A 13,871-nucleotide genomic window follows, 5' to 3' on the forward strand; every position below is an offset into this window, starting at 1 on the left:
TTAATTTTGAAAATGACTGATTGAATATAAAAGGAACAATTTCAAAGATAAAAAAAAACCATTAAAAAATGGATCCCATATAGTGCTGAACAAATTTATTAGATGACCTGTCATAAAAACAAGAAAACAGAAATATTTTAGAAGTCTGTTAAATACACATTGAAAACTAAATATAGAATTTTTGTATTTTTATACCCAAATGTCGACCAGCTCACTGAACATCTCTGAGAAATCAGAAATTTATAAAGCATATTGTAACATCCAACCACTAAAACTATTTTTTTGTGTTCATGAAGGCTAGATAACTGTAATTTGGCTTTACTATTCTTCAGCTTTTTTTTTTTGTATAATAGTAAATTTGAAAATTCATTGCTAACAACAATATTTATAATTTAACATAAGAAATATGATTTCAATTAGAGATTGTACATACTGACCGTTACAGAAAAAAAAGATTTGGGTAGGTATCAGTACTGTTAGTCAGGTTCAGCAATGGCATAAACCACACTTTTCGCTGACTAATAAATTTGTTAAGCACTGTGTATTTTTTCCTTCCTTTCTAGCTGATCTTGTTGATGTCTGTCAAAATCAATGCAAAGAGTTGTGGACATTTCGAGTCAGGCAGAATCAAGTCAAATACACTATATACTTTGAATTGTGGCAAGTATTTCATATTAAAAATACATTTACAGAGGGGAAAAAAGTATCTTGACACAATGGCACAGTATCTTGACAATAGTAGGGACAATGGTGCATCCCCATTTAGGAGCTAAAGAAAGGAGAGTGGACTACAGATGTACAGTTGTAACACCTCCTCTAGTACTCCCATCAACACAAACCAATACCAAAATAAACATCTAAATACTATAATTCCATAAATGACATATAAAAACCAAAAGAAAACATGTTTTACTTTTCAATTGTCCCTGGATTACAAAATCACACCACAGGGATATATGGCATTTTGGAAAAGAATACTTCACGTTCCACATCTGTATACTTCATATGTTTCCAATTGACATTTTTTGTACTTGGACTCAATGTAATATTTAGAAATATACAGAGGTTATAAATGCACCTAGAATAATTAGGCACCTGAGACCCCCACATTCCAGTCATGAAATGTATCTAAATGTGTGTTTACACATGACTGTTTGAATTTTACATGCAATATCGAGGAATTAGCGAGGTTTTTAGCTTTCTGTGTGTTTGTATGTGTGTGTATGTGTGTGTGTGTGTGGCTGTGGACCCTGAGACAGCAGGTGGCTGGAGAGAGGCACAGGTGTTCTGCACTTGCAGAGTGTGAAGATACTCTTTAAGGCTTATTCCTAAGTGCCACACTAAAGTAGCATCCACACTACCAAACCCAGGGAGACCCTGTGCTTCCAATCCATTCATCAGTGATGATAACCTGTCCAAGCACTCACTCACGGAAAATTCCTGGCCTTTTCTCATTCCTGAGTGGAACAGAGCCATTTACGACACAGTGAGAAATACCTTCTCCAATTCATGTCCGTCTGCTTGGTTAAATCTTTTTCCTTCCTATGGATAGGAAAGACCCAGAGGAAACTGTGGTTGCAATGATAGAGAATGCATACCCATATACAGTACTCTACCACTAAAAATATACCGTATATGTTTACTCTATATACACAAGTATGAAACAATGGATTCAAAGTACCTATAAAACTTTGCAAGGAAGAGAAAGAAAGCTAATAATGAGGTGCATAAAAATAATCCTTGGGTTTTTTTTTCCTGGGTACATAAAAGAAAATCCATATGGGGTTGATGCCCTGCATGCAGAGGCTATGGGCACAGATAACTGTGTGCTGCTGAGGTAGAGTGGACAAGTCCGGTGCTGACAAAGGGGGAAGGGGACAGGCCAGGAGAGATGGCTTTCCCTGCTGCAGATGGACAGTGTCTAGAGTCCCCATTTTCCAGACGCTCTGACCTCAGCACAATCTTAGGAGAATGGAAACCATTGGTTAGACCCATTTCCTGATGTGGTGCTGTGTCTGCAGTCAGCTGGTGTCCTGTATCTTCAATTTCCCCATTGTAAGTAGCCACCAGCTTTACTGAGGGAAGATTTGAGGAGCTTTGGGATAGTGACAGTTTTTCTAGATGTTCCTCTTCTTCTTGCGAACTCGGCTGGCTCAAAGAGGAATACTTTTCCTCTGACAATGAGGGTCCCAAGGTGGTGTTAGAATCTGTGTTTTGATAGCCCTCCTCTTCTTTCTCCCTCCCTGTGTCCAAAAGCTCAGAATGAACAATGACTTCTGCCTCAACCTGGTTACTGCACATGGATGTACTCAAATTATCTTCTTCCTGCAATGAAACAGTGTCACTGTTACATGAGATTTTCTTTTTATTAGTTTATCACCCCGAACAAATGAATTCTCTGACAGTTCTTCATTTGTTCATTTACCCACAATGCCTGTGCTAATGTAGGATGTTACTTTTCTTAGCATACCCAGCCAACTAGCTTCATCAGCTAAAAACAAAGTACTTAACTAACTACATTTAATAAACAAATTATTAATGTTGGAATTAACTAGCGCTGAGATTAAATGCAAAAAATATGCTTTTTTCCCCTCTTTTTTTATAGCTCAAAGAGGTGAATATGCTGCCCTGGTGATGTGCAACTTGGGACATAGTCTTTGAAAACAATATTTTACTTTATAAAAACAATATTATCTACTGTTTAAAGCCATCCAATGCACATTAAAGTCCTCATTTAGAGACTGGATGCATTAAAAAGTCAATTGTCGCAGCTAAATTTAGCTTAATTAGCCTGATGTTTATGATAGCATCTGCCAGTGAAAATAATGATTTCAGGTGGTAAAATCAATCGCCAGTTACAAATTTTGTTAACCTCATTCTGAAATGTATTATTCGTTGATTTAAAAGTTTAATAGGGTGTAAGCATGAAAGATCTAGCAACATGTGATGTGCGGCTGGGTTTACTAAACTGTAAATTAGAAATACAGTTGGAGAAAGTCTTTGAGAGAACAGTTGTTGCCTTATATACAATGTAAGTCATATTTTGTTCAATAAATTACCATGCCATTATCAGTGATTAGCATGTTGAGAGCTCCATTCACGAGTGTTGGAGAATCTTCTATTAGGGTGTCTTTGTATCTTGTGATTCTGTTGGCCCAGTTATGGCTTACAGAGCCGTTCCAGGCAGCCTATAAAATGAACAACATAGTTGAAACACCAGAATCAGTATTTTCCCTCAACAAAATGTGAGAGTTATAAAGAAAAAAAATGAAAAAAGGGGAAAGTTTCTATATATACAACACATAGAGAGAAAATATCCAATGCCCATCTAAAAATAAACTTTCCCCTTGAAGATGTAGACCTTGGGTTCAGGTGCAAGGGCATCACCTTCCCCATTCAATGGATTATCACTTGCCATCAGACTCTGCTCTTCTGGGGCCTCTGCTGGCAGTTGACCAGACTCTTGGCTACCTGCCGGCATCAATGTCTCCAACTCATAGCTGTTGCTGCACTCTGGTATGTTGGAGGGAATGGGGCAGCCTCCTCTCTTATACTGAGGTATCACAGCTGTAGAGTCCAGAACCCCAGATAGCTCCCTATTTAGAGCAAACATTAACACACAGATACATTCTATTTTACGTGTCCTTTTGTTCATAAGCAGTAAAACAAGTAAGCCACTGTATGAGTGCTAAAACTCTAGAGTAATCATACCTGGATTTGCTGTTACGAAAGCTGAAACACATGCAAAGGAGGATGCATATCAGTCCTAGGCACACACCCACTATAATGCCTGTCACTGCATGGATGTCCAGCTCTGTTAAAAATTGAGATAACATGGAAATAGAAAAAAAATCTATTAGTATAAACAACAGGGCTTTTTTGCTCTTCCAGATATACTGACTATAACTTTTGATATTTGATCTGCTACCTGAGATTCATGAATTGTACAAAAATACTATTATTTGTAAAACTTGTGCAGGTCTGTTATATAAGGCCTGCTAAAATGCACTGATTTCTTCAGGTAAGTCAAGCTTATAGCAGCAAAGCGATGGGCAACATTTAAGAGCAGACCTTCATTAAAATGAATTTATGCTGCGTGTTTTTAGCAGTTTAGATTAGAAGAGGAGAGGAAACAGATGGCAGGAGTTCTCTTTCCCAGCCGACTAGCTACCTGAGTCCCACTTCCACTGCTATTTGCAAACACTATTAAAGCCCATATGAACAAAAAAAAAAAAACTGTTACTCTACCTTTCTTTATTAGGACAATTGCCTGAAAAGAAAAAACAAAACAAAAAAGCATTTTGCTGCTTCTAGCACTGATAAAAATATTCCAGATAGCATGTCCTCAGCATAACTCCTAACTCGTGCTTTAATCCTTAATAGTTCTTGGGGAAGTTAATGGCTCTGTGTTTAAAGAAAAGCAGGGCATTTAATAATTACGAAAGCTAAAACGCTGACTGATGGAATTAAAAAGTATGTAGTGAGACTGCAAGCCTAATCACAAATTGACATGAGAGTAAAGAAAGTACAAATTCTGTTATGTACACAAAGCAGTAATTGAAAATTAACCCTGGGGTCACTGATGAAGCCACCCTTTGATATCTGACATTTTAATATATTTAAGATGCAGACTAGGAGAAGAGAAATAACAAGCTTATGGAAAGCTAGTCTTTCTCTGCCAGCTGAGACAAATTACTTACTTTAATTAGAAGGACTATGTGCATATACAGGAAGTGTGAGACTATCATTAAGAGTGTATGTGTGCTTGTAACACAGCGAGAAAGATTAGAAAACAAAAAACAGAGGAAACCGGTAACTTCTGCTTTCCCACAGGACTATATAAAACGACATTAAATCTTTTACAGTACCATGAAAATAATGCATTTTCATGGTTTGCAAAACTGCAGTTTTATATAACCCATATAACCTCTGCTTGACACATACCTTGATGGCTTGTGTGAACTTCCTTTATAGGTGAGTAAGGCCCTGGCCCCACCTCAGTAGATGCCCCCACCTTAAAAAAATATCTAGTGCCACTGGCCAATCCCTGGACCTCTACACTGGTAATACTTCCTGTGAGAGAGAAAACAAATCTTAAAATAGGCAAAATAATGTGTTCTCTCATAGAGAGAGCAAATATTACTGTAAATATAAAGATAAAATATACATTTAATGCTGTTTATGTGTCGTGAAAAGAAACACCCACCATCCTGGGAGACATTCTTCCATAAATGCTCTGGCTCACTGAGGTTGCCACTGTACAAAATCCAGTAGCTGATGATGATACCATTAGGCTCCAGTGGAGGGTGCCAGCTCACCAGCACCGACGAGGAGTCCAGCGTAGTCAGCTGCAGCTCCTCGGGAGGTGTGGAAGGCCCTGGAGGGGAAGGGAGGGTCAGGTCAGTAATTAGAGCCCAGAAATGAGGCCTCACAGCTGGAGAATGTATATTGTCATTGTGGGGGATTTGATATTTGTGTGACAACCATCTGTGTCCTCATGTCCCTACCACCTGGGTACAGGAGAGAGGGACGTGCAGGGCAATAGGAGAAAGGACAAGGGGCCCAGGTGATCACACACAGTAGTGGAGAGCATGATGGGGTTACTGGTGTCAATGTTATTATTAAAAGTGGCCCACTCAGCATTTATCACTCACATCTGGGAGAGAAGTTGTTGGCCAGAGTGAGAGCTACTACTACACTTGGGTGTTTTATTAAAGCTGTCAGTCATTATCACCGCCTGCTTATTTCTATGTTTGCAAACCACTAGCCAGCCAACATGCTGATTTTTACATGAATGAGCACACACTCACTTGCATCCACAAGCGCACACCTTCATACCCATAAGCTGCACCATCTGAGGATGAACTGCATACAATTACCTTGCTAGCTGGAGAAGAACATTGACACAATTTAATAAAACTGGCATAATAATCATAAGTTAATCCAACAAAAAGCTCAACTTTTATAAAGGGGTGTGTTGTTACAGTCATATGAAAAAAGTGCACTATTTTTAAGTTCTGTGTTTTCGTTTATCAGGACACAGAAAAAAAACCATCTGGTCCTTAGCAGGTTCTAAAATTATTTAAACATGACCTGAAAGATGAACGACAACACGTAACATAATACACCAAGGCAATATCATCATTATGCTATAATGATCGGAGCATATATGCATGCATGTTTGTATGTTCCCCATCTCCTCCAAGATAGGTGGATCAGTCTTGATGAAACTTTGCATAAGCCTTCCCTAGGACATGTTATATACAAATATTTTAAACAAATCCTGCAATCGTACGTATTTGTACATTTGAAGGCTCAATTAAACACTAAATGAAATGTCATAATATATAATAGTATGGCACAATATAACATATCGGCATCAAACAATAATGATCGTAGGGTATGTATGTTTGTTTGTATAGGTTTGCTAGCAGAAGCAGTGTGTGAGGTGCACCCTTGCTGCTAATCAAACACACTTGATTAGCAGCACCTGGTTGCTACTGATGATCAGTCAGCAAGTGTAAGTATAAAAGCAGGGGTTTTAGTAGTTTCCTACTAAGATAGTGCCTTTTGGAATATGTTTAAATCAAAAGGTTAAATCTTGCACATTTTCATTATGTTATTTTCTTTAGATGCAATTTTTAAATTATTATTATTTAGAGGTAATTCTGAATATTTCTTGACTTTTGCTGCTGTAGCAAACAGTAAATAATGTCCAAAAAGGGTAAAAGAAAAATATGAACAGATTTCTGTTTATGCACAGCAAATAATGCACACCATTATATCTATAGAACACCAAACCGAGCATATCTTTACAAAACCTTTGTCAAATGTTAGGCCGTCTGCCAGCTAAAACTTGGCTGCAAAGGGACATCACAGGTCAATCTGCAAATCTACAACAGGATTGCAAAAACATAAGGTGCAGCAAGTTTCTGTTAAAGTCATGACCTCAATCAGATTGAAATGCTGTGGCAAGACCTTAAGCCGTGCATAAATATATTCTCACAAACCTTAAAGAACTGAAGCAACAGTGTAAAGAAGAGTGGGCCAAAATTCCTCCGCAACAATGTGAGAGACTGATTAGTTTAAACAGTAAATAATTACTTCAAGTTACTTGAATTTATTGTTGCTAAAGGTGGTTTTAAACATTACTGAACCATGGAGTGTACTTAGTTTATCATACACTGCTTCTGCATTTTGGCTGACATCATGTAGTATGTCATGTGTTGTTCATCTGAGGTTGTGTTTAAATCATTTTAAAGGGCTAGATTCTTGTTTTAAATTCTGCTCTCATGTGTAAAACCTTAGAAATGAATGAGAGTGAACTTCGTCTGCCACCTGTTAAAGGGTAGGAAGGAGATTTTATAACTCTATTTTGAGATGAATTTATTACGGAGGGCTTAAAATATACACAATTCCTTTTTTTATTTGCCCACTTAAAAGAAAGAAAGAAATATTGTAGTTTCCTTGTCATGTACTCTCTATTTCTGCAGGAAACAGGGTCCTACACATCGATATGCATTTAAAAGCACATTTTCTCTTTTGGCTCAGAGTAGTTCTTCATGAGATGTTAAGGTTAAGTGACTTACTCAAGTGGACCGCAAACAATATGAAAGAAAGGATTTTTCATTTCTCTGCTTCACATACATGAAAGAAGACCTGATGGCTGGAGGATTCACTTGAAGTGCATATTTAATATGAGTTCTTGAACCAAATATGTGTCAAGAACCATCTACAGTAGATTTAGTGCTTGTTTTTTTTTCATCAACAGCATACAGAAAACCAACTCTGAAATATCCAGGTTGAAGCTGAAAACTTACGGTCAGTGAGAGTGGACTCTTCCACAGTGCCGCTAAAGGGTCCTACCACATTTGCTCCATTAGACTGCACTGCCAGCTCATAGCGAGTGAAGGGTTTCAGTGCCCCAAGCAAAATCTCTTGTGCAGAGCTGGAATATACAAAGATGAGAGTCCTGAATGGGTAGTAGTATAGGTTATGTCAAAATCACATGGAAAAACACACATGTGCTGTCTTAAATGACAGTGGTCTTCTGCTACAACAGCAGAAGACCACACCAGGTGTCACTCCTGCCTAAGAAGAGGAAACTGAGGATATAATTTGCACAGTCTCACCAAAATTGGACAATAGAAGATTGGACATCTATTGTCTGGTGTGATGAGTTTTTATTTCTGCTGCAACAGAAGATGGTAGGGTCAAAATCTGAAGTAAACAAAAAGATAGTTTGACAATGTCGATAGTTCAGCCTGGCGGAGGCATAATGGCTTCAATCTCATAGTCTACCCGAGTATTGTTGCAGATACTGTTTGTCAATTATTGACCTCAGTGTGCTCATCTTTCGATGGCTACTTCCAGCAGGATAACGTGCCATGCCACAAAGCTCAAATCATTCTGGTCCTGAACATAAGCTCGCTGTACTCAAATGGCCTTCATAGTTACCAACAGACAACCTTTGATATGTGATAGAATGAGAGAGTCTCATCTCACATGTGCACCTGACAAATCTGCAGCAACGATGTGCTGCTATCATGTCAATATAGACGAAAACTTGTAGAAATACGTCTAAGAACTTTTAGAATTAAATGTCATATTATTTTTAATATGACATTTAATTATATACTCTGAAGACTGATAATGAAAATACACTGTCTGCTAGTGAATAGAAAACAGTTTCTTTTAAGAAATGAATCCAAGCTGCTCTTAGAGAAGAAAGCAAGCAAACAGGTGTTTTTAAAGCGGTTTTCAAGGGGAGAGGGTTAATCAGTTCAAATACCAAGAGTGTACAAAAAAACACAGGAATCTGTAATTCTTAGGGCCAATTTCATTCTAACAATATTACATCTCTTGAGGTTATATGTTATTTCTAAAGATGTTTATCTGAGTATTAGAGTTCTTATTAAAGTCCTTTTTATAGTTACTAAGACCACTTTTAAATAGGCTTAGTCAAAGTGACTTTATCAGGATTTGCGCCATTCAGGTGCAATATCGCTTACATATTGCAAACATCATTGAATTTCACATGTGTAGCCTGGTATTCTGACCTGGTGTAATAGGAAACCATGGATGCGTTGGTGGTTCCTGCTGGGCTGCAGCGCACTGTGTAGTCGATGATGTGTACATTGTTGAACCGCGGTTTCTCCCATCGCAGCCAGATGGAAGTAGAGCTGTTGGCTGTGGCTTGGATATTGCTCGGGGGCAATGGAGGTGGTGGCCCAGGCGTTGTTGGTGCTTTAACATGGAAGTGAGCTTTACTTTCTTTGATTCTTGGAAAGTGTAATTTTTGTTTTCTTTTTCATCACACCATAGAGGTGATGAAGGTCAAGACATAAATGTGTTGCATTCATTCATTTATTTGTGCATGTACAGATTCAAAAAGAAGGCTTACGTGCATGAGGCTTTTCTGTCTTTCCCTTCCACACTGCAGCTGCTCCATCTGTCTGTTTATTGAATGCCCATAGCCTCACCTCAAACTGTCGGTCAGGGCCTGATACCAATATACAGGAACAGAAGGAGACACAATGATGTTCCTATTATGCACAACTAGAGATCTCTAAGGATGGTGCATGCTAACAACAATGGGCATTTGTGGTGGTACCTGTAGCCAAATGCTCTAACGTGAATGATATTTTTCAAAGAAATGTTGAATTTGTTTTTTGTTTTTTACTTTTCATTTTACTTTTCTGCCAAGGACAGGGGTAAATAAAAAACCCAGCAGTCATCTGCCTTGAATCAAACATTCCAAAAACGTACCCAGCCCAGTGAGGAGATGATATCTAGCCTTCTTACGGAGCCTGATGGTGTGTGTCTGAGTTGTCCTTTCCCCATTGGCCGTCTCTTCAGCCTCGACTTCTCGACAGGACAGCTTGTAACCAGAGACCAACGTGTGATTGGGTGAGGGCTGCCATGTGACATTAAGTGTGTTCACACTGGCTCTAACTTTCAGCTCATTAGGAGCAAAGATCACTTGAAAAAACAAAAAATGAAAAAAAAGGAATTAATTCCAGATACATGTATTAATTAAATGAACCATCAGACTTTCATGACAGCTATAATTTCATAAGATGCTTATAGTGCTGCTACCTGATATCCCATGAGTACAGTAGGCAGTTCATCTATTCTGTGTTTTATAGTATAGTGTGAAGTTATGTGAGTTCCAAAACCAGGAGAAAGGAGAGTGAAGGGTGTGCCCATGCATGGATCTAATTACTTAGAGTTGTTAATGTTGTGAGACATGTTACAGAGGGATTTTTCAGTCCAATATTATTTTTCAGGCATCTAATATTATCTATCTGGGACTGTTGTTGATGGCTTATTGGTGCGGCTCTCCAACACAGTCCCAGTTTCTTATTTAGCTCCATTGGAAAATTAATTTCCCATCATTGATCTAGATTATTTAGGTGTGATTTACTTGATTTCGGAGCTATTGTCTGTATTGAGATGTCTGTCCTCTCTCTATTATGATGGAATTAAATGGCTCAGCTTGAAAAATTCAGCAGCCTCAGCTCTTTCATGAAATGATGACCAAACTAAAAAAAAAAACTAAAAAACCCCAAAAAACATCCTTGTTGTGAGCAATTTTGTGCAAGAATTGTTTTGTGGTGAACTAAACCTGCCAATGATGTCAGAATGTGCAGAATTAAGCTTGCATCTATCTGTGATGAGAGGCTTGTGACAGTATGACAGGATATAAATATTTAATGGCATCGTCCTTTGCAAAGCTTCAGTGTTAGCTAACACAGTGGTAGGTGAGCTAGCACACTAGATATAACTTATATTGTATTTGAAGATGGTGTTAAAAGCAGTTAATATGACGATATCCTGACAGTTTGCCCTGAAAATCAACCCATCATTTTGTACTGATAGTGAGCCAGTTCAAATTGCACCAGAACAATCTGGATAAAGAGTTCTACTGGTAAGAGAAGAAATTCAAGATGAACTGTGCCTTGAAGAAGAAAGATGCAGTTTATTGCCTTACTTTAGGGAAGTTTGTTTCAGCTTATTTTAATCATGTAGAAAATATTTAACATTTCACTTTAAACTATGTTTGTTAAGCAAACTATTATCTAATGTCGTTCTTACCCATGCTGTCATCGCTATCAATGGGAGGTGTCTTGTGCTGAACCCACTCGGAAGGAACCCCAAAGCCAATGGCAGTTCCAGCAGCTATTCTCAGTAGGTAAGTCTGGCTGGGTTGCAGCCCTCTCAATGTAAAATGTGTCTCATTCCCCCCCACCTCCACGGAAAACACAGAGTCCGCTGTGGGAACACATACCAATGATGTGAGCCATGAATAGAGCACGACTATTATAGGATTTTTAAGACTGATAAAGATATTTGATGATTAAAAAATATTCTTCTATGAGCAGACTGTTAGACATATAAAATGTAAAAGTTCCCTTTATGTTCTATGGGATGTGGGCTCTATTTTTCATAAATATGATTAACATTACTCCTATTAAGTTGTTTTAATAATTATTTGAACTATTCTGCATTTAATAACTTACACACTAAAATAATTTACATTAATAACATGCTTTGTTTATTCTTACAAAGAATAAGAGGTGCGTCAAAGGTTTTCGCATTTTGTTTTGGCAACTTACACTGTCATTCAAGAACTGAGTAAATGCAACTGAAAGAAACTTTAATGTATAAATCAGTGGAAAATGAAAAGTATTGAGAAACAAAAAGGCATTATATTAAAAGTCATTAAAGTGGCAAACAAGAAAGCAACAGAAATGTAAGAACATTAACCAAAGTGCTATTGGGGAACAGGTGCGACGAGTCAGCTGCTAGTATTTCTTGTTTTCTCTGTGCAGCTTATGTTAGGACACTTACGCTGATCTAAAATGCTGTACTCAATGCGGTAGTGGGTAACAACTCCACGACTCTGCTCTGAGGACAACGGATGCCACTTCACCTTGACGTCTGTGCGGGAAGTGCTAGCTATATACAGCTGAGGAGGGGCACTTGGCACTTCAAGAAGGAAAAAAAGAATAAAGTGAGATTTCTGACACATATAAGAAACCTATGCTATAGATGTGCATGGTTACTGGACAGAAGAAAAACACAAGTTGTCCAATTCATATTTTGTCAAACTTTAAGCATCACAAGATTTTTTTTTAATGTTTAAATGTGTACTGCATTTATGTGGCAATGGTATGGACATTTGAATTGCACTTTGAATAACAGTTGAAAGGAAAATGCTCAATTGAGTTTACATACTACGTCTTTTTCAGTGATACCACTAATAGTAATGACTCATCAGCGCTTAAATGTCCTGAGTAGTTGCAAGGTTGACAAGCCTATAATATATCTTCTTTGAGTGACTGAAGCAACTCAGGCTGTTCTTACTTTACCTTTGCAGCTCTATTTTATCTGTATATCTGTGTGATTACTCACCATCCTCCAGCATCTCTACAGTGATAGGCAGAGACGGGCTGCTAGCACCCATGGGAGAGTAAGCCACCACAAATAATGTGTAGGTAGTATGGGGCAGAAGCTCTCTGAAGAGATATTCAGTGGTGTCATTGTTCATTGCAAATTCATATTCCCCGTTATCAGAGCCTGAAAGATGAAAACGTTCAAATCAAATGTAAGCATGCTTGTCTTGTGGCCTCACATACACAGATTTGTGACACAGAGACAGACCTGCAGTGCTGTGGCAGTGCACCGAGTAGCCAATGATTTGATCTGAGTTGTACTCAGGTTTCTCCCAGCTGAGCAGGGCAGTTGTGCTGGAGTATGGTGTAGCAGAAAGGTGGCGAGGAGGGCTGGGCAGACCTTCCCTCACAATGACCGTCAGCCTGGCAGTCGCACAGGCTGTGCCAAGCCAGTTCTCTGCTATGCACTGGTAGTAGCCTGCATCTTCCAGAGCCAGCTGGTTAATTAGCAGGACTCCGGGGCTTTGGGTCTTTACTCGTCTGAATGACTTTATAGGCTGGCCATTCTTCAACCAGTGCAACACTGGAGGAGGTTCTCCAGAGCTGTTACACAAAAACCTGGCTGTGTTTCCCCGGGAGAGGGACACTGTCTCTGGGCCCTGAAGAATCACTGGGGGGGCTGGAGAATTAGAAGAAAAAGTCTGAGGTCATTCCATGTCAGTTCATGAAGTGGCTACCATCTGAACACCTCAGCTTTGCCTGAAAAAATTGAAAGATACACTTCGTAACCCTTTTAATCCCACCGGCGACAATTGTTGCTGTTTTAACCCCCCTATTACAATTGCACATATTGTGTGTAGTGCATGTAAAGTGCATGTAAAATCCATGCACTTATTTTGCAAGGAAAATTTTGGGATTAAGTGGGATTTATTAATAGGAACTATGGAACATTTCAGGTCCCTACTGTCAAGTATTTCAACAGATGTAGGTAGGCTTGTAGGCATTTTTATAGCCTTGTTTCCTTAAGAGGCTTTCTCTAAAAATGCTCATTTGGATTTGGTACATGTTGTCATACTTGAGGAAAAGCATACTTTAATGAAAATTCATAGAGCCAGAGTACCAGATCTTCACCATGAAAAAACTGGAGGGACCTAGCGCTTGTACTTTTTTCATGATAATGAGATTTTAATGTGGACCCTTAGAAAAAGAAGAGAAAACATCTAATAAAACATTTTTGAGAAAACTAATAACAGTAGGTGCATGGAATTTGCAAGAAGTGCATCTTTCAGTTTTATTATAGACATGTTTTTTAAAGTAACATGAAGCTATCACAACTCTAAGTTTTAGCCTACACCTCCCAATACGCAATGCAGAAGTCTTTTTGCCTCCTTTACTTGCATTGTGAATGACATGTCTTACAAAACAATATACTGCTAATCCTACTACTACTACAACTACTATTAGTAATAATAA

At 38.4% G+C, this 13,871-nt stretch overlaps 1 protein-coding gene across 1 annotated transcript in view; it reads right to left on the minus strand.

The window, feature by feature from the left end:
• Positions 1-289: 289 nt before the first annotated feature.
• Positions 290-13,871, minus strand: part of igdcc4 (immunoglobulin superfamily, DCC subclass, member 4) — a 50,072-nt gene continuing 36,490 nt past the window's right edge. The window contains exons 7-20 of the mRNA XM_005748896.1: positions 12,667-13,077; positions 12,418-12,582; positions 11,854-11,991; positions 11,098-11,274; positions 9,769-9,981; positions 9,404-9,502; positions 9,060-9,246; positions 7,821-7,948; positions 5,207-5,377; positions 4,945-5,073; positions 3,712-3,814; positions 3,416-3,596; positions 3,060-3,188; positions 290-2,325 (exon numbers count right to left, since the gene is read on the minus strand). Coding sequence (XP_005748953.1) covers positions 1,807-2,325; positions 3,060-3,188; positions 3,416-3,596; positions 3,712-3,814; positions 4,945-5,073; positions 5,207-5,377; positions 7,821-7,948; positions 9,060-9,246; positions 9,404-9,502; positions 9,769-9,981; positions 11,098-11,274; positions 11,854-11,991; positions 12,418-12,582; positions 12,667-13,077 — 2,750 coding nt within the window. The 3' untranslated portion in view covers positions 290-1,806. The remainder of the gene's footprint in view (positions 2,326-3,059; positions 3,189-3,415; positions 3,597-3,711; positions 3,815-4,944; positions 5,074-5,206; positions 5,378-7,820; positions 7,949-9,059; positions 9,247-9,403; positions 9,503-9,768; positions 9,982-11,097; positions 11,275-11,853; positions 11,992-12,417; positions 12,583-12,666; positions 13,078-13,871) is intronic.

This window comes from Pundamilia nyererei, unplaced genomic scaffold, assembly GCF_000239375.1.
Source record: "Pundamilia nyererei isolate P.nyererei 1_Seehausen unplaced genomic scaffold, PunNye1.0 scaffold00233, whole genome shotgun sequence".
NCBI classification, from domain to species: Eukaryota; Metazoa; Chordata; class Actinopteri; order Cichliformes; family Cichlidae; genus Pundamilia; species Pundamilia nyererei.